The sequence below is a fragment of the Pogona vitticeps genome, chromosome ZW-PAR (genome assembly GCF_051106095.1).
Source record: "Pogona vitticeps strain Pit_001003342236 chromosome ZW-PAR, PviZW2.1, whole genome shotgun sequence".
NCBI lineage: Eukaryota > Metazoa > Chordata > Lepidosauria > Squamata > Agamidae > Pogona > Pogona vitticeps.
The window spans coordinates 3,685,001-3,712,115 of record NC_135800.1 but is presented as its reverse complement, the minus strand read 5'-3'; the positions used below and the strand labels follow the sequence as shown (position 1 = coordinate 3,712,115).

The 27,115-nt window shown below is 44.9% G+C and overlaps 1 protein-coding gene across 3 annotated transcripts in view; it reads left to right on the top strand.

Annotated features, from left to right (window-relative positions):
- Positions 1 to 1,051: 1,051 nt before the first annotated feature.
- The window catches only part of MAPKAP1 (MAPK associated protein 1), a 119,309-nt gene continuing 93,245 nt past the window's right edge, over positions 1,052 to 27,115 (top strand). The window contains exons 1-5 of one of the 3 annotated variants that reach the window (XM_072985018.2): positions 1,052 to 1,263; positions 2,394 to 2,463; positions 12,462 to 12,793; positions 16,120 to 16,209; positions 20,654 to 20,802. In XM_072985018.2, coding sequence (XP_072841119.1) covers positions 12,535 to 12,793; positions 16,120 to 16,209; positions 20,654 to 20,802 — 498 coding nt within the window. In that variant the 5' untranslated portion in view covers positions 1,052 to 1,263; positions 2,394 to 2,463; positions 12,462 to 12,534. The remainder of the gene's footprint in view (positions 1,264 to 2,393; positions 2,464 to 12,461; positions 12,794 to 16,119; positions 16,210 to 20,653; positions 20,803 to 27,115) is intronic. The other 2 variants (XM_072985017.2, XM_072985016.2) reach the window with 2 other exon arrangements.

The following is a 27,115-nucleotide window of genomic DNA, read 5'->3' as shown; positions in this document are numbered from 1 at the left end:
TAATGCATTTTTAATTACGAATTTATCCATGTCTCCCTTTATTTATGGTTGTGATGGTTCCTCTTGCAGGCTCGCACATGTAATCAGAGACACTCTTAATTAAGCATCCATGGACATTGCATATGACAAAATGTTCTGAATGGTTAGTTTTCTTTAGTTGTTGTTTTTTTAGTTTAAGGCCATCCAATATCATAATCCACAACCCTTCTCCAGCCTGTTTGCATTTCCACAGTTCAGCTGGCCTAAAAGCAGACGCATGCAGCCCTAGGACATGATCCTCTGGCTTATGATGATCGCAGGAATGAGTGATCTCCAAATAGGTCCTGTCCTCAGCCAACCGGCTCAGCTCTTGGAAACACAATCCTGTGGCTTCCTTTGATAGTTAGTCCATCTCGTCCTTTGTCCTCCTCTTTTCCTGCTGCCTTTTGACTTACCCAGCATTAGTGGGTGATCCTTTTCCCCCCCTACAAACCTCTTTGATTCTGTGACTATTTAAACCCATATGGTGGAAAAGCATAGAAAAAAATGTGATTTTTGAAGATGTACAAAAGGGTCAGTGGGAGGCGAGCAGTTGATTGGTGGAAGAGAGGCGTAAGGAAAGCCTCGTCTTCCTACCCCCGTTGTGATTGGCTGTGATGATCTTCTGGGCGTGAGATACTTTTGCCGTCTTCACATGCTCAGAGGCACGCTTTCATCATACCCTATCTCGCCCTTGGCGTTCCAAAGAAACAGCTCAGTGGCGTAAGAAGCAATAAAAGGGCGCCCAAGGCCTCTAAGCCCTGCTTGGGTTTTGGCCCCCCCAAACCCTCCAAGCACCCATTTCTCAAACCTCAGTAAAGGCAAGTCAGGGATAAACCCGGAGAGCGATAGGACCCGGCGGAAACGAGAAAGCCCAGCGGCCGCTCCTCTCGCTCGGCGCATGCGTGGAGCCCAGCCGCTCACTGACCCTCCCGCCCCGCCGCCCTTCCTTGAGGCGCATGCGCAACAGCCCCAGCGGGAGCGGGCCTCTCTTTCTCGTCTCCTCTCTCACGGCCGCGGTCACTTCCGCATGGAGGCAGTAGCGCTTCCGGGTCAGAGCCTCTGTGAGGGCTTCTCAAGGCGAGGAGCGTCTCCGGTGGCCCCGGAAGCGGCTGCTCCGTCTCCCGGCGACCACCTGCCGCCCCCCCCGCCCCGCCTCGTCTCTCCTCAGGGGTGGTCGAGCGAGGGCTTCGGCCCTGAGGGAAGCGGGCGACGGCGCCCGCCAGGCCCGTAAGTGCGAAGCGGGTGAGTGAGTGTGAGGGGGGGCCGCTCCGGGGGGGGGCGAAGAAGGAAGCAGCCCTTCCTTCCTTCGAGGAGGAACCCAGGCGTCCGGGAGCCCCGCCCACTTCTCCCAAGCCCCGCCCACTCGGGGGGGGAACCGAGGCGTCCGAGTCCTGCGCTTCCCTCCCCCACTTTCCCCTTCCTGCTTTGGTGCCTCTCTTTCTAACTAACCGCCTTCAGCTGGGTTATATATGGCTGAGGGAACCCCGCCCCCCGGGTGGGACCCCAAATTTTGGGAACTCTTTTAGACGTCCAGAAGGCTTGGGGATGCCTTTGGGACAGTAAAAAAATCATAGTCACAGTGAAGGAGTAGGATGTCTATGACATGTCACCTTTTTCTCTGCAACCTCTGCTTTCACTGTTCATTAGTTTTCAATATCGCCTTTTATTGATGTTAGCCTTTTAATGATGTTAGCCACCGTTATATACCCGTTGTTTTCAACTTTAAATACAGTGTTGTCTTTTCGTCGTCGTAAGCCGCCTTAGGCCCTTTTTGAGGAGAAAGGCAGGGTAAAAAAAATGTTTTAAATAAATATACTTGAACCCACATGGAAGTCCAAACCCGTTTACGAGTCATCTGGCCCTTTCTCCCTTAGATTACTCATGCACATGTGGAAACCCACCCATAAACTCAAACATAGGTTGCAGGAAAAAATACGACATGTCATAGAAATCTTTCCCCCCCCTGAACTTGGGACGCTGCCGCTCCAAAACATATTTAAGGTCAGTTACCGGAGTGGATTACATGAGACCGTTGCCTTAACGCAGGGAGAGTAATTAATTTGTGTTACTGACCTTACTATTGTCGGGTGAAGTTAGCCAAAGCTTTGAAAGTTGACGGCCACAATATAGCATTTTTATTTTGCCCCACCCCTCCAAGGCCATATTGTGCATATAAATGTCGCTTGAATATTGGATACCATGCATTTAAAGAATGGGACTGTCTGCGAAAGCTTATCTTGCATATTTGTGTCTATAATTCAGCATTTAGGTGTAGATACAGTATATTTAGTGCTGTATATTCTCTGAAGTAAGTGCTTTCCATATTTTTGATCAGTAGCTAACTATTTTCTTTTTTAAAAAATGGTGTCTAGGAAGAAGTATACTTTCAAGATAGCATTTCAGTCATCTTTTCTGTGCGCTATGTGATGCTGGATTTCCAAAGTAAGTAGTTATTCCATGGTGCAGTACTATATTGTGAACTCTCTACTTGATGTTAAAATGACAAAGGACAAGGAGTTGATTCTTCATTCCCAGCTCTGGAGCCCTGTGTCCTTTATCTCGTTTCATATACATCGGTGCCTTGCAAGACGATTGCCTCGCAGGACGATTAATCCGCAAGACGATTAGTTTTTGCAATCGCTGTTGTGCTTCGCAAGACGATGGTTTCCTACGAACGATTTTCGCAAGACAGCAATTTTTCAATTGGAACGCATTAAATAGATTTCAATGCATTCCAATGGGGAACCGCGTTTCGCAAGACGATGTTTTTGCAAGACAGCATTTTTCACGGAACAAATTAACATCGTCTTGTGAGGCACCACTGTATTCCACAGGGATGGAAAAGCATGGCCATCCAGTTATTGGACTGTAACTTTCAGATCCCTCACATTGACTACTGGTTTTAGCTGATGGGAGTTGCTACTCCCGAGACAGACCCTTTGTGGTTATTGGAATTGATGCAGGATTGGCTATCAATGTTGTTACAAGCCTGTGATATTGACTTTTTCAGCATCGTGCCACTGGTCTATCACGCTCAGCATGGTGCCTTTTCCATCAGCTGAGAAAAAGTGATTTTTCCCCCTAAGCCCTACAGTACAAAATGCGCTGGCTGAATAGTTCAGTGGCTTAGGCCTCTAGATGTGGAGCCAGCATTTTAGAGTTTGATTTCCCCGCCATTGTGCCTCCTGTGAGTAGAGCCAGCCCGGGTGGCCTTGGGCAAGCTGCACAATCCCAGGTCACCCCCCAGAAGAAGGGAATGGTAAACCCCTTCTGAATACTCTCTACCTACAAAACCTCAAAGAGGGTCACCAGAAGTCAGAATTGCCTTGACACCATGTGAGGATTCCTAATTCTTCTGTACATCCAGGAATCCAACCAACACCCTATCAATGAAACGTATGTCACCAAGGCTTAGGCACTTTCCCTCACACAAGAGTAAATTGGCAATAGGAGTTTGGCTTTTATACCCTTGTGTGTCTACCTTCTGTTAAGGCATAAGGAACAATATTTATTCATTTTTCTTTAAGTGCCTCTCCTTGCTTTCCTACTAGTGAGTCTAAAGTGATAGTCAGATTTCGCCTCCTAATCTCCATTCTGTCTGTGGTCACATCCTTGTGCCTTAGACCAGGCAGAGAAGGAACAGTGGGGCTCTTTCGGGGCCTGAATCCCACTCTGGCATCGTAACCAGGAGGACACAGCGCTTCTGTAACACCGTTTTCCTGATGCAGTTGATATTTCCTGCTCTGGTCGGTGGTTTCATGTAGGACGCTTGGACTTAATGACCCCCTGGCTTCTCTGTTGCCATCCATTCTAAGGGACCGGAGCAGTTCTCTTTTAAAACCCACGGGCACTGTGAGTTTAGAAGCTCGAGCTGCTCCTTCCAATTCGAGAGCCTCGCTTTTGGAAATTAAACCAGCTGCTTCTTTCAGAGCCCTATCCATGCACCTGAACAACACTATGCTGGGCTTTGTTTTCTGCTCACACTCAAGGGTATTAGAACTTGCTGTGCCCGCGGTTTATACCTGGTAGAAACGAATGAGATGACGGGCAGATTTGAAAAGGAGAATTGGTGCAAAAATTCTGAATTTTGGTATTTCTCGTTTGCCTTTAACCTTTGGAGGTCTCCTCTTTCCATTTTCACCAAAACTGCTCAGGTCCATGCTGCCTGGATGGTTACCTCTCCCTCTGTGAGGTTTTTTTGGGTGTTAAAATCATCAGGGGAAGCCGTTTCTCTCCATCTTACCACCTTCAAAGGTGCGTTTGGTGATGCCACAAGAGGGCCTTCTCTGTGGCTGTTCCTAGACTATGGAACTCCCTCCCACTGGAGGCCAGCCTGGCCCCATCTTGGCTGTCCTCCTGCAAGCAAGCCAAGAGCTTTCTCTTCAGGCTAGCTTTTTCTCAGGAGCTGGTTGCCCAAGATGGCATTTCTAAAAACAGACCTGCTGGTTTTTTTTGTTTGTTTGTTTTTGAACTTTCTTAATTGTGATTGTTTTAATATTGTAAGCCACTTTGGGTCCTCTTCAGGGGAAAAGGTGGGATATAACTGTTTTAAACAGACAAATAGGAATGGTGAGAAATGGGGTCTGGAGTATCTGGGCAGTAAAAGATCCTTCATGCTTGTGATATAGCTTTCAAGGTTGGCACAAAGATCAGTGAGCAACTCCTGCCGGTCATTGAGATGCTGGAAGATGATTCACACATTTCAAGGGATTGATGACTGTGTTCCATGACTTATCTCTTCTTATAGCTAGCAGGAACTGACAGTGCCAAATAAGTACATGGAAACAGGGCAGATTAAAAAAAAACACTTTTTAAAAATCATGTTGGCTTAAATCATGATTGAAATCCAGAAAATGATTTTTTTAAAATTTATGTTGAGAAAAAAAAATCCAGTTTTAAAAATGTGCTGTGATTTAAATCACAATTTAAATCGGTTTGATTTAAATCAAATCCACCCTGTGAGGAAATCACCTGGCCTCATTTGGCTGGTTGGTACTGATGGCAAGATTCTGCTGTTCTCACCCGAAGTCCAGGATGGGACGTTCAGTTGATGCCAATGTATTCTGTGTTCCCATACCACCTTTTTTTCTCTCTCTCTTGAGCTGCCCTGCTCTCTGCCGTGCCCTCACAACAACCCTGCTAGGCGGCTCAGGCTGAGGAAGAGTGTTACCGGCTTTGAGATCGGCCAGCCAGTTTCACCGCTTGTTAGGGATTCGAACTCGCATCTCGCAAGCCTCCGACCATTAGACCGCCCTGGCGTTTGGTGCAACGAAGGCAGAGTTGGAAAGCTGTGATCTTTTTGGATCAGAAGTACAAAACATCCAGGTTGCATACAGGACCTCAAAAGAGTTTTGCGGGTCCACCAACCTGTCGGACCTGAAATATTGTTGTTATTTAGTTATTTATTTATTAATTTTTTCATCTAGAAGCCTGGAATTTCCAAGAGCTTTGAGATTCTCCTGGAGCAAAAATAAAATAAAGCTTTCTCTGTAGTGTATTTAAAAAAAAAAAAAACAGAAGGGAACATCTGGCTGCTTTTAGATTTTAAAAACGACATATGAAATTGGTGTGTTTTTGGAGAGGGTGCAGCTCACAACGAGTCCACAGAGGTGGCAGAATTGCTCCCCCCAACACGCAAACACACACACACACATGTTAGAGCCTCATCAACATCATGTGAGCCTTTCAGACTATTCTTCCCATTTTCTGATCTCGGAGACCTTGGTCGGCAAGACCGCCTCCCGGGAGGCGAAAGGTCCCTGGGTCTGACGTGCCTCTTCGCTGAACTCTTCAGCACGTCGTCAAGCCCAAGGTCATCCTGACCCGGGAGAAACCAAAGGCAGCCTGCCTCTCTCTCGGCTCTTAAGTGGTTTATTATGATGAAGTTGTCATGCAGTTCCCTTGCCAAGACATGTGCGTTTGGGTTGCAGACTCCCCGTGCGGGAGGAGCCTTTAGCTCACTGCTGCTCCAGCCCACAGATGAGTTGTTGATTAAGGTTGGCTTTCACATCTGGGTAACCTTGCCGTTCCGCTTTCCCTTCTTGGACACGTACCACATGTAGACTGTTGCGTTGTTTGTATGGTTGGGGGGGTGGATTAGTGGGTCCTCCTTCAGCATCATCCTTCTGATGCTACCGAGAGCTGCAAATCCAGAGCCAGCCTCGTCGGAAAGTGGAGCGGTGCGGCCGCCCAAGGCAGCAGATTTTGGAACATGTCGCAAAAGGCTGTTGAATTCTCGTTGACTTGGGAGTTGTTGCGCTTTTGTTACTGAGGCTGGAGCGCAGAGTGTGCTCAGATTCTCTGCTCCCATGCACAGGGACGTTGTCCATCTTTGGGTTTCGTGCCTGTTAAATTTAAGCGAATTAAGTGGGGCGGCTCCATTTGAGGTTCGGCGTCCAAGAGCCGAGACCTCTGGTGCGACCGTTGTACGAAACGGACGTTTTGCTGAAGTGCTCCCTTCTTTTGAACGGCGTGCAAGTTCAAATTAGGGTTGGCTCCCGTTCCCACCTTTTAGATTCTACCCATCGCAGTTGTGGTTTACACTGGAACTGCCCGCTGGAAAAGTGGTTTGAAGGCTAAAACCAGATGCTCTTTATCCAAAACTCGCTGTAATGCTATTGGAGGCACAGTTCTATCTGTTTGAACCCCCTGAGAGCTGGAAAAACAATCTACGTTGGCTTGCATATACCATGTCGGTCTGTAGAATTCGCACTATGGATTTGAGACACCTGTGTTGGCACAGGGTTGGTCTAGATGACCTTTACCGTCTTTCTTGGTTCTGCCCCTTCTGTTTCTATGAGGCTGAGGACAGACTTCCTCAAAAGAGCCATCTTTATCTCTTCGTTTGTCCCTTGCTGCGAGAGTGCATGAAAAACCTTTTTGAGTCTAAGTAGTTGACTGTATATTCAGCACACCAAAAATCTTAAGACCTGTTACCTCTGTTGTTTTGTTAAGATGGAGGTGGCTTTGTGAGCATTGTTGGACCACAGCTCTCACCACCCGATCACTGTTACGAGAATAACTCATATCTCTCACTGGGTTGACATCACCTTCTTAGTCTTCCAGCATGATGAAGAGGATTGAAATTCAAAAGCTTTCGCCGGAATTAGCACAGTTACTTTTAGATTATTTGTAGCTTGCATTGTTATCCAAATCCCACAAGCTATGGCTAAATTTAATTGTGCTTTACTTGAAAATAGCCCCTTCTAACCGTGGATTATAAACCTGGTGTGTTTCAGCAGATCATAGTTACAATTAACCATAGTTAAGAGTTTGGAAGATACGTTAAACTATGGTTAGCATAAAACGGAGGTAGAATTCCTTCCTCCATCAATAATCCAAATAAGAACAGCAAAGTTTAAGGGGTTTTGTGTCTTGTGTGAAGCCAGCATCATGTCTCATTTTGGTGAATAGCATAGCTAAATGACAAAGTAACGAGAGAAGATATAAAAGTGAACACGATGAACATTTATGACAGATTGTAAACATAACCTCGTTTGGCAAAGCGGCCGATCTTGTGTAGAGAGTCGGGAGACTTGTGTTTCAATCCCGATGCTGTCTAACCTACCTTGCAGGGTGGTTGTGAAGCTGTAAAACGGGGGAAGACTGCTACCTACTAAGCTTCTTTTAAAAATGTCGATTAATGCTGGCGATTATGATGACGAGCCTTACTGAATCCTGTCACTATGAGGCTGAATTCCGTCCCATTCAGTGATCATTTAAAGAAATTCAACCTGCTGCCTCAAACATGTCTAAATCGGGCAAAAACTGCTCTTCCCCCCCCCTTTTAAAAACAACTCCCATCCCGTAAGGCTGAGTACAATATCGGAATGAAAAATGACACCGCTTTGTCATCTGTTTCAACTGATCCTGCACTCTTTAAAGTGACAGCTGAAAAGGCCCACAGGTGCCGTATAAAGAGGTGACCATGTTGTCATATTTCATTTAGGCGTCCCTCTGCAAAGCCATAATTACCTAATTAGGTTGTTAATTAGGAGATTAGCATTTCGCTGTATTGATAGAATGCTCTTTGCAGGCGGAAGTCGAGGAAGGCTCTGTCTGGCCTAATTTATACGGGGAGCAGCTTCCTCTCCCCTTTGCCAAACATTTATTTATTTGCTTAAAATACTGATGGAGGATATCTCCGTTTATCTAAGGTGGAGGTCCTTTACCTACAGGCAAAAGATTTAACAAAGCCGGAGTGACAGACGAAGTGAGTGTTTGTGGGAGGTGGTATTAGGTCCATGGGATGATGGCGTTTCCTCGTTTAGCATCCTTCACCTTTCCTCCCTGATTCTAAATAAGACATTGCATTTGATATTATTAGTTTCCTACTGCCTACTGTACCAGCCACGGCAGATTTTGGAGACTCCACAATTAATGAAAATTCAACCAGTTTCAGAAGATATATTCAGGGACTTGGAACATTCAGAGGACGCTATGGGTTAGATGAATTAATTAGGAGTATTTTAGCTGATTAAAAATTTGCCTTAGGAAATTGAGTTTCTAAATAATTTTAAAAATATATTTAAATATATTTTAAGTATATATTTTAATTTTTTGATATTTTAAATATATATATTTTTATAGACAAGTCATGTTCTGTTACACAGGTAACTGTGGAAGAGTTGTAGCTCGTCACATTCCCAAATGACGGAATGAGTCATTTGCCCGCCCGCTCCCCCCAGTTGTGGGCAAATGTTAATCAGCTTGTCAAACTGATTCCGATGATGCAGGGGATTGACAGGGTTCATTTCATAGTAGATTTGTTATGGTCAACAGGTTGTCTATGACCATGATATCCCAGGTGGTAATATACAATGCTGTTTCCGAAGTGCCTCCTCTTTGAACAGCAGGAGTGGTGACCCAGCTGTCTTATAAACTGGCGAACTCACTCCCTTTCTTTCTCTTTTTCATGCACGTAGGAGCATGGGCCGCATCTGTAGCTCAGGGGCAGAACGCTTATCCTTCACTGAAGGGGCCCCAGGTTCAAATCTTGGCATCTCCAATTAAAAAGGCGTTGTGTTGAAAAGGCAGAGAGAAAGACACACACACACACAGTGGGGGGGCGCTCAGATTTTGGAAATCTGTAGCCGCCATGATCAGGGCTGAGCCAGATGGACAGCTGGTCTGAGCCCACATAAGGCAGCCTCATACACTTAACCTTTGGCGGCTCCTCTTAAGTAAGTACTCTTTCCGTAGTTCTGATCATCCCGTAGCGCGGCAGTTCCCGAACGTTCTTGGACCGCAACTCCCAGAAATCCTGGCTAGCGCAGCTAGGGGTGAAGGCTTCTGGGAGTTGCAGTCCAAGAACATCTGGGGACCCAAGGACAGCTGTGGCCCTCCACCGTCCCTCGCCACTGGCTATGCCAGCTAAGGCTGCTGGGGGGTTGAGACCCCGAGCATTTCTTAAGTGTTTGTCTCAGCTGGCACTCAACGTGGGTCGAGCATTTCCTCTCCTCGTTTCCCTAAGGGTGCCGGTCTCCTGTCAAGCACAGACCTTTGCCTTTTTTTTTTTCTTTTAAACCTGTGACTTTTCCTGGCTGCTTGTTTGTTTTTTAATCAAGAAAAGGAAGAAGAAAGTGACGTAAGCCACCAGGGCTGCATCCCATTTCTCATCACAATGACTCCATGGCACAGAGGTGGAGAACGTGTGGTCCTTCAGACATTGTTGGCTGTGATTCCCACGATCCTTTACCCTTGGTTGTGATGATTAGAGCTGATGGGAGCTCCGGTCATTGGTTTGTGTTTGGGCGAGAAGTTGATCACTGCTTTACAAAAGGAGTCAGCTTCAGGGATTTTCCCTTGCGTGGTGTCGCTTTGTGAATGAGCAGAAGAGGGGATCCTGTAGACCAGCGGTCCCCCAACCCTTGGGCCTCCAGATGTTCATGGACTTCAACTCCCAGAAACCCTGGCCAGAAGAGGTGGTGCTGAAGGCTTCTGGGAGTTGTAGTCCAAGAACATTGCGAGACCCCAGGTTGGTTTAGAACCTTCTCCTTGCTTCCAGATTAACTGTTTTTTGGAGCATCTTCTTAATGGGGCTTAATTGAAAGGTGGTCAGTTCCCCTTGCCTTCACATGGGGGGTCTAACCAGAGAGGGTGCCCCCTTGTTTTGCATTCCATGTCAGTTACATGACGAGTGTTTGCAAGACTTGTTTTAAAATAGCCAACCTGCAGCAAAAAAACAAAACAAAAAAAACAACAACAAAAACGGGGGTTTCGTCTCCCGAATTTCACAAAGCGGCTGAAGTCTTTTAACCGCAACGATGTGGTTTTGTTCCTCTTCTATGCTGTACTTTTGTGATCCTTCTGCCATGCTCACCCCAGGCTTCTTTCAAGAAAAATTGCGTATTAAAAATTATCTTTAAAGCCGACCGAGAATCCATTCTTTACCGGTGGCGTGGAAGGCACAGGTGGCTTAAGATTTGCCTCGTTCTCCGAACCGACAGAACCAGAGGCTGCAATTTGGGTGAAATTAAGGGAAATGGGAATTATTTTTCAGATTCCAATTTACTGGTCGTAATCAATCAGTTTTTTTCTTTTACCGCGACCGCCTCTAGCGTGTTTCTGGCTTGGTGATAGTACAAGCTGTTGATCAAACTCCATTTCCACCAACTTATTTGCTGGTAGAGCATGGCTTTGAATGGGCCCATTAAGAGCATTTAAAACAAAAACCCTTGTCTTTTCCTTTATGTCTTTTTATGTCTGCCGTCCTAAGATTCTTAAGATTATAAAATAGCTATTTTCTGATGTTTTGACCATTTTGCTTGACTCCTCCGTAGCTTCGAAAGGGCCAGCCCTTCGAAAGCGGTTCGGGCCACCCAACCGTCCCCGAACCTGTTTAGCATTCTCGCCGCAGAAGGTTTTCAAGCCAGGGTTCAGCTTGGAAAGGCTTAAAATATATAAATAAACAAATAAGGCGAATACATCTGCCGTTAACATGTTGTTAACTCCCTCGGCAGACGTTAAATCATTTTCAAGTACAATAATAGTGTGGGAGGTAAATTAACTAACCATTAACAATTTTATAAATACACAATTAACGTGCCAGCGTTTATATGACACATTGATGGGGCAGCTGTAATTTTTGATTGCGTGTTGGTGCCCCCCCCCCGCCACCAGCGTTCGTTTTCTTCATAGGTCTTTGAGGTGCTCCAGGCGATTGCTTTATCGAGGCAGTCCCTCATGTGCTAGTGCGCTGGGCAGCACCTACCTTTTATTCTAGCAAGACGTATTAGGCGTGTATAAAATAAGTCATAGACATGCTGGCTGGGTAGCTCAGTGGTTAGGTGTCTGGTTAGGAGTTTGAGTCCCCTGCAGTGCTTCCTGGGGGAAAAGCCAGCCTGGGCGCCCCCTAGAGGAAGGGAAGGGTCAACCCCTTCTGTGTATTTTCTACCCAGAAAACCCTGAAAAGGGGCGCCCTGTAGATTTTAAATTTAAAATATAAATTTTAAATATAAATTTTTCTTAAACTTGTTATGTTTTATGTTGTAATCCGCCTAGAGTGGTTGAAATGACTAGATAGGCGGGGTATAAATACAATAATTAAATAAATAAATAAAATAAATAAATTTTAACCTCTAAAACCCTAAACGGCTTGAGTTCAAGTTGCCCCAGATACGTTGCTTCACCTTGGGTCCCTTTTAGGGGAGAAAAGGAAGGCAGGGTGGGAATATTTCAAATAAATCAATTAAATAAATTAGTAGCGAAGGGGCTTCTGCGTCTCGAGAGATGACGCAAGACAGCATCAACGGAAAAGGCCGCCGTGCACCCAGCCAGACCTACCTGGTCCCTCTTTGACTCTCTCAGTGAAGCCATTTTTATTTTCTTGGTATTTGAATAACATGTCTTATAAACAGTGTTCGGAGGATGCTGCCATTTTAAAAGGCTGGAGCAGAAACGTTTTTCGGCATTTAATATTATTAATAGTTTTTAATATTCATATTTTAATATGAATATTAATGTGTTGTGTTCTTTTTTTGCCTATATATTTAGTCTGTTTGTGAGCCGCTTCGGGTCCCGCACTGGGAGAAAGGTGATGTGAAAGAAAGATAAAAATTTTTTGCTGTTTTAATTGCTATTGTCATTATGTGCTGTGCTCATTTAGGTTTGTTCCTTGTCACTCATCTGTTTTAAAATATTAATTGCGGTTATTGATGATTTTGTTATTCGCATTGTAAATGGCCTAGGACGAAGAGCAGTATGTTAACAACGGAAATTGGGAACCAAAATAAAGTAGTTGACTATGTCGTCTTTTTTTTTTTTCCTTAACTTTTTGCTAGTCTGCGGAAACGGGTGCTTAAAAACAGTAGCTTTTCACTGGCGTTTGTGGCCAAGGAGGCTCGGCCGATTGACCTAAGAGTCTGATGTCGTATTAAGGCACCTTCTCTTCCTAAATGCTTTTATGTTTTCTACAGAGTCGTGTTTCTCTGTTTCGTCAGGTCGACAAGTCCGTGGCCCGCCATGGATCGAAGGAGGAGATAGTAGCGGGAAGCAGCCGAATTTGGGGACGGGATGGCGTTCTTGGACAACCCCACCATCATCCTGGCTCACATTCGACAGTCCCACGTGACCAGCGATGACACCGGGATGTGCGAAATGGTCCTGATCGACCACGACGTGGACCTGGAGAAGATCCAGCCCGCCTCGGCCAACGGGGACAGCAGCTCGGAGCCCCCGGCGGGCAGCGGCGAGTCGCAGGGCTACGTGTACTCTCAGTCCGTCGACATTACCTCAAGCTGGGATTTTGGTATTAGGAGGCGGTCAAACACGGGTGAGTAAAGAGCAAGAGCACCGCGGGGAAGGGGGTCTTGAAGGTTTCAGCTAGGAACGGTGCAAGGGGGGGAGATAATGTTGTTTGGTTCATTGTTTGGTAAGAACAGACCAACCTGTGCAGCGTTCTTCATCATCAGGATGGGGGGGGATTTTACATTTTAATATAGGAGCAGGAAGTGGGTTTCGCCATTGGCCTACACCCCAAATCTCAATTGGTATCAACCCCATCAAAACATGAGAACCTGTTCTCAACCACTCGTAGAAGAGGTCACCGGCTTAATAACCTCTAGATATTTGGGGACATCACTCCTGAGAGTTACTGATCAAGGAAGATGGCCGGGGGGGGGGGGAGGTTGTAGTCCAAAACGTTTCATGACATCAATTTGGGTGAAGATTGCTTTGGAATAGAGAGCTTGAATTCTAGCGCGTCAAGTCGAAGCCCAAGGAAAACTGATGCCCTGTGCAACCGATTTATTTTATTTTATTTATTTATTTTTGCAAAATCAACATAATGCGTTCCAAATGGTCGGCTGCAGGAAAGCCTCCCGGCTTCGTGCCTGACTCTCTCCAGTTCATGCGCGGAGGGAACACGATTTTTTCTCTTTGAACCCTTTCCTCCTTTCCCTGACGTCAAGATTAATTTACTTACCGGTGGGCCTTATTCATGCGCCCCCGGTTTCCTTATCTTTTAGGAGAAGGGGGGCAACCATCCTGAAATGTCCACGGTTTCAGTAAAGATCAGAATCAATGACGCAAAGGCGAGGGTGGGATTGGAGGATACATACATGTGTTTCTATTTTGCTTCTAAGGAGCAGAAAGATCAAAATTTATTTTCAGGGTTGTGGGGAGAACAGCATATGGCCATCTGGAATGGAGGAATCTGCGTGGCTGAAATGAGCAACATAGGACAAGTTAAGACACACAGGAATAAGTCTTTTAGGGCCCAATGCTGTTCTGAAAGCTGAGAAGAGAAATACCCCTCGTCGTTTACAGTAATTAGGCAGAAAGACTAAAAATGGTTTGGCTGGGCATTGGTGCCTCCTGCAACACGGCAGCGTGCCAGTTGTGTTTGGGAGGGTACCAGCTCCGTCACCTTGCACGGGAGTTGCGGTAATAATGTTCAGTTTGTATATAACCCGTAAGTGTTCCTACTATTATCAAGAACGTTGCATTATTTCTCAAGCTACATGATTAAACCATTGTTCTCCCCGCACCGTGTTACCTGTAGCACGTTAATCCCATACCCTGGTTGGAAAGATGCTGACGATGCCGCTTCAAAGACTATTGGCTTTCACGCTGCATCTTTGAAAGCAGATCTTCTCGAACAATAAATTCTGAATACCTCTGTCGAACCAACAATTAAAATTAAGCTCCAGAATATTTGAGAGTGTCTTCCTAGTGGGTCCTGCTCACCTCCGGTGACTTGCTTCTGAATTTCCTTAACGACATGCTTTTCTGGACTTAGTGCTTATGAAGTGAACTGGATGCTAAGGATAGCAAACCTGCTTCCAGATGTGCGCCAGTGGCGCCCATAGTTTGATATCGAGAAAGAAGTACAAGATGCTTGTGAATCAGGAGGAGAGAGTCATTGGCTGCTTTTATCTGTGATCGCTATGATGCACCTCCCTACCTATAGGAGAAATTTGAAAATGAGATTGTGCACGCAGGCTAATGTGTTACAGCGCTAAGAGTGTTGGGCTGCGACTTGAGAGGACCAGATTCTCAATAAACCAGGAAACTGGCTAGTTAACTTTGAGGCCATCACCGTTTCTCAGAACATTTGGTTTGGGGTTCTAAAAACAGCCGCATTATGCTCCCATGTGTCTCTACAGTTTGGTGAGAATAAGTGAAACCGGGAAAAGCTCTTGTGTCAATTTCTATTCATTTTCCTCCCCATATCTTCCTTAACCGATCGCGTCATTAATGACCTTAGAAGATGCCACAAACCAAATCTTAATCTGGTTTGCTCCAGCATAGTTTCTCTTAAAAGGAATGATTCATTTTCTAGTATTCATGTTTAGGATAATAGCGGGTTGGCGCTAATTCCTTTATCTCACTAAAGCAAAGAACGAGAACAGTACAAAGCTCATATTTTGACACCCTTTCTATGCCGCATGGGGATGTGGTGGCGCTGTGGGTTAAACCGCAGAAGCCTCTGGACTGCAAGGTCAGAAGACCCGCTGTTGTAAGATCAAATCCATGCGGCGAAGGGAGCTCCCATCGCTTGTCCCAGTTCCTTCCAACCTAGCCTTTAGAAAGCATGTAAATGCAAATAGATATATAGGTACCACCTCGGTGGGAAGGTAACAGCGTTCCGTGTCTAGTCGCGCTGGCCACATGACCAAGGAAACAGTCTTCGGACAAAACGCTGGCTCTATGGCTTGGAAACGGGGATGAGCACCGCGCCCTCGAGTCGGACATGACTGGACTAAATGTCAAAGGGGAACTTTTACCTTTTTGTGCCATATTTCTTCTGCTGTTGTTTTAGTTGCCTGTACCTTCTGAGGGGCACCTTTTTCAAAACCAGGTTACATTAAATTGGCAGGATTTTTCCCTCCTGAAATAAATCTGACATTTAGAACCTAGAATGAATTTCAGGCAGTAGCAAGACTAGCTTCCCTCGCGTTGATATTTCACCTATTTGAGCGTGTCCTGCTTTTTGGATGTGTAGTCAAAAATACGTAAAGGAAAAATGAGATTCATTTTTAAAGATTTGACTAATGTTGTGAAGATACAAATCATTTATTTTTACTACCTATAAACTGTTTCAGCACAGTGAAGAAAAAGCTATGCTAATTTATATAGCGTTGACATTTTATAATTTTCATGATTTTTTTTAGATAAAGGATTTTATATTTAAAACTTTAATAGTCTAGTCTGAGTTCATTTATCTTTAATTTTTGAAACGGGGAGAGTAATTCATAACAGCAATTTTATTCCTGTAATGTAATATTCACTTCAGTTCATTTGTGCATTAAAATTCCTTTAAGACCGTTATTAATGATTTATATAATGAAATGTCATATTAATCACAGAAGTTTTCACATTTTATTATTCTCTTCCATGTTAATACTATCTTTATGATCTCTATTAATGTTTTATATCCTCTAATTTCAATTATAAATCAAGAACATTTTCATGTTTTTGTTGCTATTTGCTTTTCAGGGGTGCCACCTTTAAAATTTTATGACTTTTCCCCCCCACCCTACATGTGTAACATAAAACATCTTTATTCATAGAAAGGTAGTTAATTATGTCTTTTGTTTATAGCAAACTTTCATTGACAAACTTATCGTTGCAATATTTCTTCTGCTTTTTCCCAAGCTCAGAGACTCGAACGGCTACGGAAAGAGAGGCAAAATCAGATAAAATGTAAGAATGTGCAGTGGAAAGAGAGAAATACATCCTGTTCAGGTAAAAAAAAAAGAATTGTTATGCTTTTATATATATATATCATTAATGATTTCAGTGGTGCCTCGCTTGAGGACGATAATCCGTTCCAGCAAAATGGCTGTAGAGTGAAATTGTCATCAAGCGAAATAAAAAAGCCCATTGGAATGCATTGAAAACCGATCAATGCGTTCCAGTGGGGGAAATAACTGCTTGTCCAGTGAAGATTCTCCATAGGGTGGCCATTTTCCAGTGCCTGTCTTGCGAAATGAGGTCCGGTAAACAGCGGGTGGCCATTTTGAGAGCCGCCGATCAGCTGTTTCTAAATCGTCGTGTAGCGAAAAATCGGTTCCCGAAGCAGGGGACCAATCATTGTATAGCAAAAAAAGCCCATAGACAAATCATTTTGCGATCGCTATAGCAATCGCAAAAAACACATCGTACAGCGAAAAAACCGTCATGCGGGGTAAGCGTCTAGCGAGGCACCACTGTATTGGGTTTCCACTTGGAACTGATTGGTTTGCGAGATCCATTTGTAAAATTTCTCGGAGGTGGGTGAGAGAGCAGATGCTGAGGTTTCTCAGGTCGGAGAAGATGGGCAGCAATTAGCAAATCATCTAAGTAGGCATTTGGTCTCTGGAGCAGCCATTTTCTGTTGATATCCCCCCCCTGGGAAAATATGGGGGAATTCCACAAAGGTGAGGAGCAGGTCTTAAAAGGCTACCCAACGACCCTTCCAACCACCCCCTGAAAAAAAGGCACTGTAATGCAATTTTTAGATGTCACCTGGACGGATCCTCGGTTCACGTAGCAAAGGCATAGCAACCCAACAAGCCTGCCAAGGTGGCCATTTCAAGTTTGTTCCCCTTCCGGTGTTTTAGACTTCAGATCTCATCCGCCCAAGCTAGCCGCCCAACATTGCGGTGTATGATATGTGGAAGTCACCCCAGGGGAAAGGGAGCATCTAAAGCCCTGTGTCTGAACTGAGCACCTACCTTAAAATGTATCTTCAAATCCAGAGAGGGCAGGTTGAAAGGGGAATAGTCTGCTCCCCACTGGACAATTCAATTGAACCGGATGATGTTTGTGTTTCTTTTGCTGGATCAGGCCAAAAGGGCACTTCCTACAGCATTCGGTTCTCTGTAGTGCTCAAGGACCCTCCCCCTCAGATGCCCTGCAAGATGGGTACAAAACCTGGAGCCCTCTCTTGCTAGCAGCATTCAACAAGTGGGGGTCAATTTTTAATCAGCAGGCCCCCATGTTGTATATTTTGGGGGCGGCATTAACTTACCATTTTTTAGGATCCCTTCTTTTGCAGTGATGTTCTCGTTTTGATCGCTGGCTTTTGGTTTGCATTATCCCCAAAACATGTGCTGCTTCTTAAAACCGTGTAGTGATTTTATATTATTTATTTATAAGCTGCCTTCTGCTTTCATGCTTAACTACGGCAAGGTGCGGCGCGCTTGTCAGAAAAACCAGCCGGTAACTGTTAAAGGCTGGCAAGCTGTGGCCTCCGGCTTATGATCAATGTTTGGTTTCGAATTCCCGAAAGGGGTGGGGGGGCCCTAGATTCACATTTAAGGTATGCGCCGCGCATTGTCTCGTATCTGGAGAATGGGAATTTTTAGAGTGGCCTCACTCAAAAAAAAATCAGCAGGGAAAAATAGAAGCTTGTGACTGTTGTCACAATCGCAGGAAAATGTAGGGGATTATGTGCATTTCTGAGGGAGGTTTTATTTATGTTTGAGAAGGAGGAAATATTTAACAAAAGCCTATATTTTTTCCAAATGGAAATAATTTTAGAAATGGGTTCGGAGGATGGTTTTATCTCATGCATGCTTCTATGAAATCATCACTCGGGCCAAAATTGTGTGAGGTTTAGGGTGTCGGACTGCGATCCAGGAGACCTGGGTTCATCGCCCTCCTTCCTTGTTGAAATTCACTTGGGGCAGGGAGGGCAATGGGGAAACCACCCCTGGGGCAACATGACACATACCCGGAAAAGCCAAATAGGGTTGTTGTATGTTGGAAGTGACTTGATGGTCGTTATCAACCAAAACAGGCCGTTCTTGGTCAGGGTATTATAACTCCACCGAAACAGATGCCGTTGTCATTGACCAACTCCAGAGATAGGGCCCCACTTCCGTGCCAGTAGAGCAGACGCTCCAGCCGAATCCCTCTCCAGCATTTTTTCCCGAAGAAAGAAAAAACTAAAATTTGAAACACTTGGGTTTTTTGCTCTCAAGCTGACGCAACGCCAGCTCGGAACGCCAGGGGCCTCTCCATTCTCCGGGAAGACCCAAGGAACAATACAGTGGTGCCTCGCTAGACAGTTACCCCGCATGACAGCTTTTTCGCTAGACATTGACTTTTTGCATTTGCTATAGCGATTCGCAAAACAGTGATTCCTATGGGGGAATTTCGCTGGACAATGTTTGGTCCCTGCTTCCCAAACCGATTTTCGCGAGATGACGATTTTGACAGCTTCCTCCGCGCTCGCAAAACAGGCGTTTTCGGGACCTAAGCTTCTCAAGACAGCGATTTAAACAGCTGATCGGCGGTTCGCAAAGCGGCTTTCCTATGGCTAATCTTCACTAGACAACTATTCTTCCCCATTGGAACGCATTAAACAGGTTTCAATGCATGCCAATGGGGAAATGCTTTTCGCTAGATAATGATTTCGCTAAACAGCGATTTCAGTGGAAAGGATTACCATCGTCTAGTGAGGCTCCACTGTAACTCCTTGCCATGCCTCAGGATCATATTTACCTATGAGCTATTTTTGAGGGGTGAGCAAAGGGTTTTGTCTTCCAGAAAAGTAATAATAGCCAGCACAGTGCCGGCGATATATGTGGAATTCATAATGCATTGCTGCTGCCGTTGCCGAGAGAAAATGTAATGATTCTCGTCAAAGTTTATCTGTATCCCGCGCCTTCTGGCGGGGTATCTGTTTTTAAATTCTCTTCCCTCTTTTCCCACACCCGCGCGCCCCCTGTCTCAGTCCTCCCGGCAAAAGCTGCCCCCGGGTTCCCAAATCCGGCGCAAGTGGCGACTTGGTCGCCGCTTAACAAGTTTTTAATTTGGCCGTGGAGCAAGCAAAAGCAGCTCTTTGCCAAGCTGTGCCCCCCCCTCCGTGGATGCCGCCCGCCCCAACAGCGCCATCCGCTTTGGAAGTCCCCACTCAATCTGTCTCAGCCGCGGCGCCAGTCCTCCGGAGAGGAAGCGTGTAAATCTTGGGGACGTGCGGCAATCTGAGCCCGCCGCGTCGGAGAGCAAAGACAGAGCCTGGATGTGGATCTGCCAATGGTGATTGATTTGGTTTGGGGGCCGCCCGATCCCGGAGCAGATGCGGTGCGGAAACCCACCTAGGTTCAGGAGCTGCTCTGTACTAATGGACGGCAACTCGTTAGGTCCTGAGCTATATTCATCCATCCTCATTTTGGGTGATAGCTGTGTCGTGCAAGCCCGTGGGTTCGTTTCTTTTTTGTTTTAATTTTTGTTTAATTAGTTAAAACAATCCTCTTCTCCTCTCGTATCGTTGCTTCCTCTCTGCTCTTGTTGCATACATAATAATTTGATACACCACTCCCTGGGGTTGGCGGTTTTTCGACGGCGTTTAAGCCTCCCTTTCCGTTGGTCTGTTGGGTTTTTATTTTATATCCTACCTTTCTTCCAAAAGTAGGACTTGACACTTCATCTTGACATGATCACAAACTGCCTCAGGCAAAAAGAAAGAAAGAAACAACTCCAAATATTCTAATGTGAAAACCCGATTAAACGAATCATTTTGGATATGTGGTTGAATTCCTTTGGATGGTGCCTTACTATATTGCTGTTTTTTTTTTCAGTGTATTTTCAGCCTTCTCCTGTTTCACTTTGTTTTTGTAATCGTTAGTGTTCCAAGCAACGGTTCAGTTAATGGTTGTTGTGGGTTTTTCAGGCTGTTTCGAAGGCTTTCACGGACAGGATCCGATGGTTGTTGTGGGTTTTTCGGGCTGTTCGGCCGTGTTCTGGAGGTTTTTCTTCCTAACATTTCGCCAATCTCTGTGGCTGGCATCTGTGAGACCAGCGAAACGTTAGGAAGAAAAACCTCCAGAACATGGCCAAACAGCCCGAAAAACCCACAACAATCATCGGATCCCAGCTGTGAAAGCCTCCGAGAACACAATTCAGTTAATGTTTGGGATTTTGTTTGTTTTAAATTGCCATTGAATTAAAAGCAGTTGGAAAGTACACTGGTTTTGTGCTATGCTTCTCCGTTCAACAAAGCTGCAGTTAGGGGCACCGGACAGTTCAAAATTCATGTATAGCTCTTATGTCCCCTAAAATGTTACTATTAAACTTAAACAATTGATTAAACCACAGATGATGATGTTGCTTCTATTACCTTTTATTGTTGATCTGTTTCCCATTAGTTTCCTGAACAATAAAGTTTCTGTAACGTATCTTCTCCTTTTCTGAACCGCAGTGGAGGAGCTGAGCATGCTGTTTGAGAAGAAGAACTTCAGAATAAAACCCACGCACACCTCTAAGCCCTCCATCCTGTCGGTTCGGCTGGAGCAGTGCCCCCTGCAGCTGAACAACCCGTTCAACGAATATTCAAAATTTGACGGCAAGGTAAGGGAGAGATCAGCGCTATCCCTTGTGGTTGTCATTTCTCTAAAGACGGGAAAGTAGATGAAAATGAAATGTGCAGTTCTAATCTAGCGCAATTCAGACGAGAAAAATGCTGACCCTCTGGGTGGATCGGCCTGTTCGCAAACGTTCTTATTCATCTGGGGGGTCTCGACTCAACGAGGAACCTTGATGAGGAATTTTCAGAGGCTGTTGCCTTATTTGTCTTCTGGTAAGAACTGCACCCGAAATGCTGGTTTTAATTTGGTTTGGTTTTTCATTGAGGTCTCCGTCATTTTCACGAACTGCGTCTGCACCAGTTTATCTCTGCAAGCCCCATAGGGATTCAAACTCCCAACCTCTGGCTCCACAGCTAATAGATGATGGGGTGTCCCCTGCTTATGTCTTCCCAGACTCCAGTGTGATAATCCGATAATATTTTTGCTTTCAAAGGCAGTTCTTAGTTCTTCATGTCTTAAGATCCCACCAATCGCTCTATCGTCAAGAGGCCTGGATCTCACTATCGTAGAAACAATACGGCCGCTTTTCCCAAGAACGGCATTTATACGTCTACCAATGTTTTGTATTTTAGTGATCATTAAAGGTTTTTAAGGGTGTAAAATTTTCAGCCACGTATTGCTGAGAATAAACACAGCTACCACTGGTGGCCGAAACTCTGTTCTGACTTCACTTGCATAGCATTGCCCTTTTTCAATTTTTTTTGTTTTGATTGATTGATTGATTGATTTGCCAACCACCCAGTTTAGTAGTTTCACACAACTCTGGCTAGCGTACAAACGAGCCAGACTCTACCACCGCCACCCCCACCACCCCAATTTCATTCCCATAGTAACGTAATCCAGAGGGCGCAGTAACCGACTCAAGAGTATGGCAATCTGCAGAAAACCTAAAGTTTAATCAATTAATACAAAATTCACATTGTGATTTCAGTTGGTGATTTATTGAACAAGCCCCTTTGATCATGCTCATGGCAACGTCTCTCTACGTATCTGTATCGAGAGAGAGAGACAGTACTACATTGTATTCGTGTCACACCCACAGCAAAGTTCACATTTGTAATGACTCTGTTGCCCATGTGCCACAGATCTGTAGGTGTTTTTTTAAATTTTGTTTTGTTTATTTTAAAGACAAGATAGCTGCCTTTTCCTTTCTTCTGTAGTGGTTTCTTTTCAAAACTAGGACTTTTGCCTTTTCCTGTCTTTTTTTCCATGCGGAGAGATGTGTTTTTCTGCAAATATTCGCAGTTCTTTTCCTGGGACTCTGATGTGCCTTATTTGCATAATTAACTGAGCCAGTCAGCTCCCCTGGGAAAGTGGTGTCTAATTGGGGAGAGTCTGTTAAGGGGGCGACTTTGGGGCCTAATTAAGGACGCTTTTAAAAAACCCCTACTTAATTATGTATTTACTCTAGAGGCCGGGCGGGAGGGGGTGACTCTTGAAATCCTCTTTCTAGATTTAGAAACCAAAGCTTTGATTGTCTTTTCTTCCTGCTCTTAAAATTGAATCCCAGAAAGTTGAATTTCCTCCCCCCCCCCCTTTTGCTCGCTAGACACAATGGGGGAATTGCAATAGAGGGAAACACCAGGAGATTTTTCTCCCTTGTGTCGTGAGCAGTGTTCTCGAACATTGTTAACAAGCTCGGTTCTTAAATGAATTTGAGTTGAAAGAGCATTGATTTGGGGCAGGATGATTTCTGTGGGTATGGAGGTGCACATATTTTCACATGACACAGCCATGAACACTACCTATTTGTGGCCTTTACACAAGTTGCATTACTACAGAGCTGAGTCAGATTGACTCTCCAGATGTCGGTAGATGATGTTTCCCCTCTGCCTTACCCCGGATGGAAGCACATGTGATCCAGGAAGGGTGCAAGCTTTCAGTACATGGAACCAGGGTTTTCCTTGGGAGTTTTCTGTTTGTAAAGCCCATTTTTGATATATTTAGTCGCCTCTTGAGACTTTTCAGCAATAGCAAAGCCATTTATTCCAAACCATTCTACTGCAAATGTTAATTTATTATCTTTTGTGTATACGGTAATCCATAGCTGGCTGAATAGTTAAGCGGTTTAAGGATCTGACTGCAGACCCAGAGGTTGGCAGTTCCACTCCCCACTGTGTCTCCTGGGAGTACAGCCAGCCTGGGTAGCCTTGGGCAAGCTGTACAGTCCCAGGGCGCCCCTAGTGGAAGAGAATGGGAAACCCCTTCTGAGTATTCTCTGCCTAGAAAACCTTGAAAAGGGTCACCAAAAGTCAAGATTGATTTGATGGGACATGGTTGTTATATATTAATACCTTCTAACTTCCTGTTTTGTAGCAAAGATAGTAGTGAGAGGTATACCAGCACTATAATTTCCAAGTTTTAACAATGGGTGGATTTATTTTTGTTTATGTTTACTTGCTGCAATCATTTATGTCCTTACATTTTACCTTAAATATAACAACAGAACAACCCTAACCAATAATTTTTTTAAAAAAAGGATGCTTATTTATCTACCAGTGAGGTTTGGATCCTTTCAGATAATGATCACGGGCACCTAAAATATGAAAGGTTGCCAGTCAAGAAAGCTGATGGGGAGACACGATGGGAGTTGTAGTCCCATGCAACCTGGAGGATCAGACTTGCTAACCGTTGTGTTCTTGGAATCTAACCGTTACACAGTTGTGCGTTGGAACGTAACATGGCGTAACCTCTCCACCCCGTTGCTTAAGTCAGAATTGATTTGACTGCACAAAACTTTTATTATTAATTTATCCACACAACAGCCTTGTGGGGTAGGACAGTCTTCTACATTGCAAGTGGCCCACAGGAACCAGTGAGTGCAAGTGCTGAATTGTTGTCTAACTACGACACCACACCGGCTCTCGGAGAAAAAAAAAGTAACGGTCTTTAGTTGGGGGATTGCCATAGCCTTTTGGAGTATTTAGATTGCTATTAGTTTCGTCTGAGAACATCTGGGAGCCAAAGTTGGGAGCCACTGTTCATTGAATACAACTCGCAGTATTTGTGATCGTTGTCCATGTAGACTGGGACTGATGGGAGCTAAACCCCGAAACATCAAGAGGGCACGAGATTTTGAAAATCGGGCATAAAACCTTATGCTGTGTCACAACGTTGGTCTGTTCATCTCAGCACAGTGTCTTCTCACCGCTAGCAGCTCCAGACCCTAATTAGTAGAGATGCTTTGCCACTCCCCCAGCTAAAACCTTTTAACCGGAGATACCCTACCGTCATGCCTCGTGGCGCAGAGGTTGAACCGCAGCGCTGCATCCAAAACTCTGCTCACGGCCAGGATTCGATCCCGGATAGCCAGCTCGAGGTTCGCTCAGCCTTCCAGCCTTCCGAGGTCAGTAAACGGAGCACCCGTCTTGCAGTGGGCAGTATGTAGCCTGCATGATTAAATGGTCAACGGCCCAGAGCGTGCTTTAAACCCTATCAGGCAGTATATAAGCAGCACGTTTTTACCCCCGATTGAACCTTTAGTGAATGACCTCTTCAATTCTTTTCCCACCTTTATCGGACTAGACAGTGACTTGAGACAATCATCTTCACCTTGAGAGTTAGCACAGAGTCTCGAGGGCTTACCTTCCTTTTTGGAAGCTGCTGATCACGTCTGTGTTTTCCATTATCCGCAGATGTCAGCAGCGGCCACATCACAGACTTAAACAAGTAATATCTTAATTGTAGTATTGTTACTTTCCGGTTGCATGCTGCTTTAGAGCAACCGATAAGCGTAGTGGATCAATGTCAATGTAAAATTAACCCACAGAGATTTAACAAGCGATTTCAACTCCTTTTTTTGGGGTTGATTCTAACAATGTTATTGTGATGGAGGGGTAGTTTTTTTTTGGATGCACTGTCCATGTTTTAAAAAAAAAACAATTTCTTTGTTACTGTTTTTAACAAGGAGGCTGTTGGGGGGGGATAATTCATGAGTCCTAATTGCTTGGCTGTTAATTTTCATAAGTGTTGATAGAAGCAGTTCCTTAAATTAAACTTTGTTTAAAACGTATCAGGGGAAATATTCCACAATGTCGGGCCTGAAGTGAAAATTAATATGAATGCTGTGGCAATTAACACGTACTGGTTAATAGCTTTTAGCGGCATTTTGGGAAGATGGGCATTAAATACATTTTTTGCATGCTGCTCTTGCGTTCCAGTTGCGTTCCAGTTATACGTCTGGATAATTATGAACAAATGTTTTTTTTCCACAATCATGGATATTTAAATGGCTTTCCTTTTTTAAAAAAAGAAAAAAAATCCATACCAGACAAAGGAACGAGAAAAAGGAAACACGCTATAGTGTAACTGATTTAAAAATATGTCTGAGATGTTAATTAGAAATTTAAAAACCCAGCATGCAAAAATTACAAGCTTTAATTTTAATTTCACATAATGAAGCATTTGTACCCTAACTAGGTGTACAGGAATGCGGCATATGCACTAATATATATAAAAAAGCCTTTTTTATATTACAAAAGTATTATCGTTTTTCCATGATGCATAGAAATGCCGTGAAAAGACCATTTAGTTTTTGATATATATTTTTAATCACATAAAATCCAAGCGATACCTCCTGTTTTGTTCTGTTCTGCATGCACACTGGCTAAAATCCAGCATTCGGTGGAAATTCAAATAGGCCCATTGGATCAGAGGCATTGACTCACCAGATCCTGCTGATGGAAGGGGCCTATTCCCATTGCAACTTAACTGCTGGATTTCAGCCAGTCTGTGTTACGTGCATGAGGAGACAGACAGACAGAGGACCACTTACATTTGGGGCCACGAACAAGTCCCTTTGCCCCCTCCAGTAAACTATAAACAGTGGTCTTCCGTCAAGTGGCAGTGAGTAGGAAATAGTGATCATCGCAGCTTCCGCCATCTCTGACCGCCAGCCCTACTACCTGGGTTCGATGGAAGGGATGTTGGCAAATCTTTTGGTCTGAATATTTGGAAACCCAAGTTTGTGTCTCTATTAAAAACAAGCTTTTTCCCCCAGGAAAAAAAAAAAAGGGAAGGGTTGGTGGGTTCTGAGTTGGGAGTCTACTCTGAGTCATAGAAAGCGGGGGGGGGGGACCCAAGTTGAGTCCAGAGATTAGGTTCACCGCATTTGAGAGGGACGCCGATGTACTTCTGAAATGAAGACGCCTTCGTCTCTTTTGAGAATGTACAACGTGTGTGTGTGTGTGTGTGTGTGTGTGTGTGTGTGTGTTAAGAGAAGTGGTAAAGGTAAAGGTTCTCCTTGACAAATTGTCCAGTCGTGTCCAACTCTAGGGTGCGGTGCTCATCCCTGTTTCAAAGCCATAGAGCCAGCGTTTGTCCAAAGACAGTTTCCGTGGTCACATGGCCAGCGTGACAAGACACGGAACGCCGTGACCTTCCCACCGAGGTGGTCCCTATTTATCTACTTGCATTTTTACATGCTTCTGAACGGCTAGGTTGGCAGGAGCTGGGACAAGCGATGGGAGCTCCCTCTGTCACGTGGATTCGATCTTACGACGGCTGGTCTTCTGACCTTGCAGCCCGGAGGCTTCTGTGGTTTAACCCACAGTGCCACCCACGTCCCTTAAGATATTAGAGGTGTGTAAATGTGTGTTTTTGGACCTCAGCTCCCTGAATTCCCCACTATCTGGGGAATTCTGGAAATTGTACTCCCAAGAGCACAGATCTGCACACCTCTATTTCATGTTTGGTCACTTCCGTGTTGTTGTTGTGTTGTTATGGGCCACCCGGTCGCCTCCGACTTATAGCGACCCTATGAATGAGCCATCTCCAAAATGTCCTGTCTGCTTGTAAACCCGAGCCTGTGGCTTTCCTTTGGGGAGTCGGTCCATCTTGTATCGGGTCTTCCTCTGTTCCTGCTACCTTCCCCTTTGCCCAACATTATTGTCTTTCCCAGAGAATCCTGTCTTTTCAAGATGTGCCCAAAGTAAATGGTCACTTCTATGGGCCTCAGTTCCCACCCGTGTTTTTGCTTTTCTTGCCATCCCACTACGTGGGTTACTCTCATTTTGCCACGGGCGCTGTTCTTCTGCCATTTTCTAGGGTGGCTGGACACTTCTGTTTATCCATGTGCCCCCTTGGACACATTCAACAGGGGTCACGATCCCCTGCCGACGGCTAGATGCCTCCATGCTATTTCCAGTGCCATTTACACTTGTTGCCCTTCCAGGATTTGCTCTCGGTCTCTTCACTGCCAAAAGCCACCCAGCCAAACTGGCGGTCGAAAGCCGGTTGCGCCTGTTCTCTTCCCGCCCACCCCCCTCCAGCAACGTGCAAAGCATGTTACCATGCAA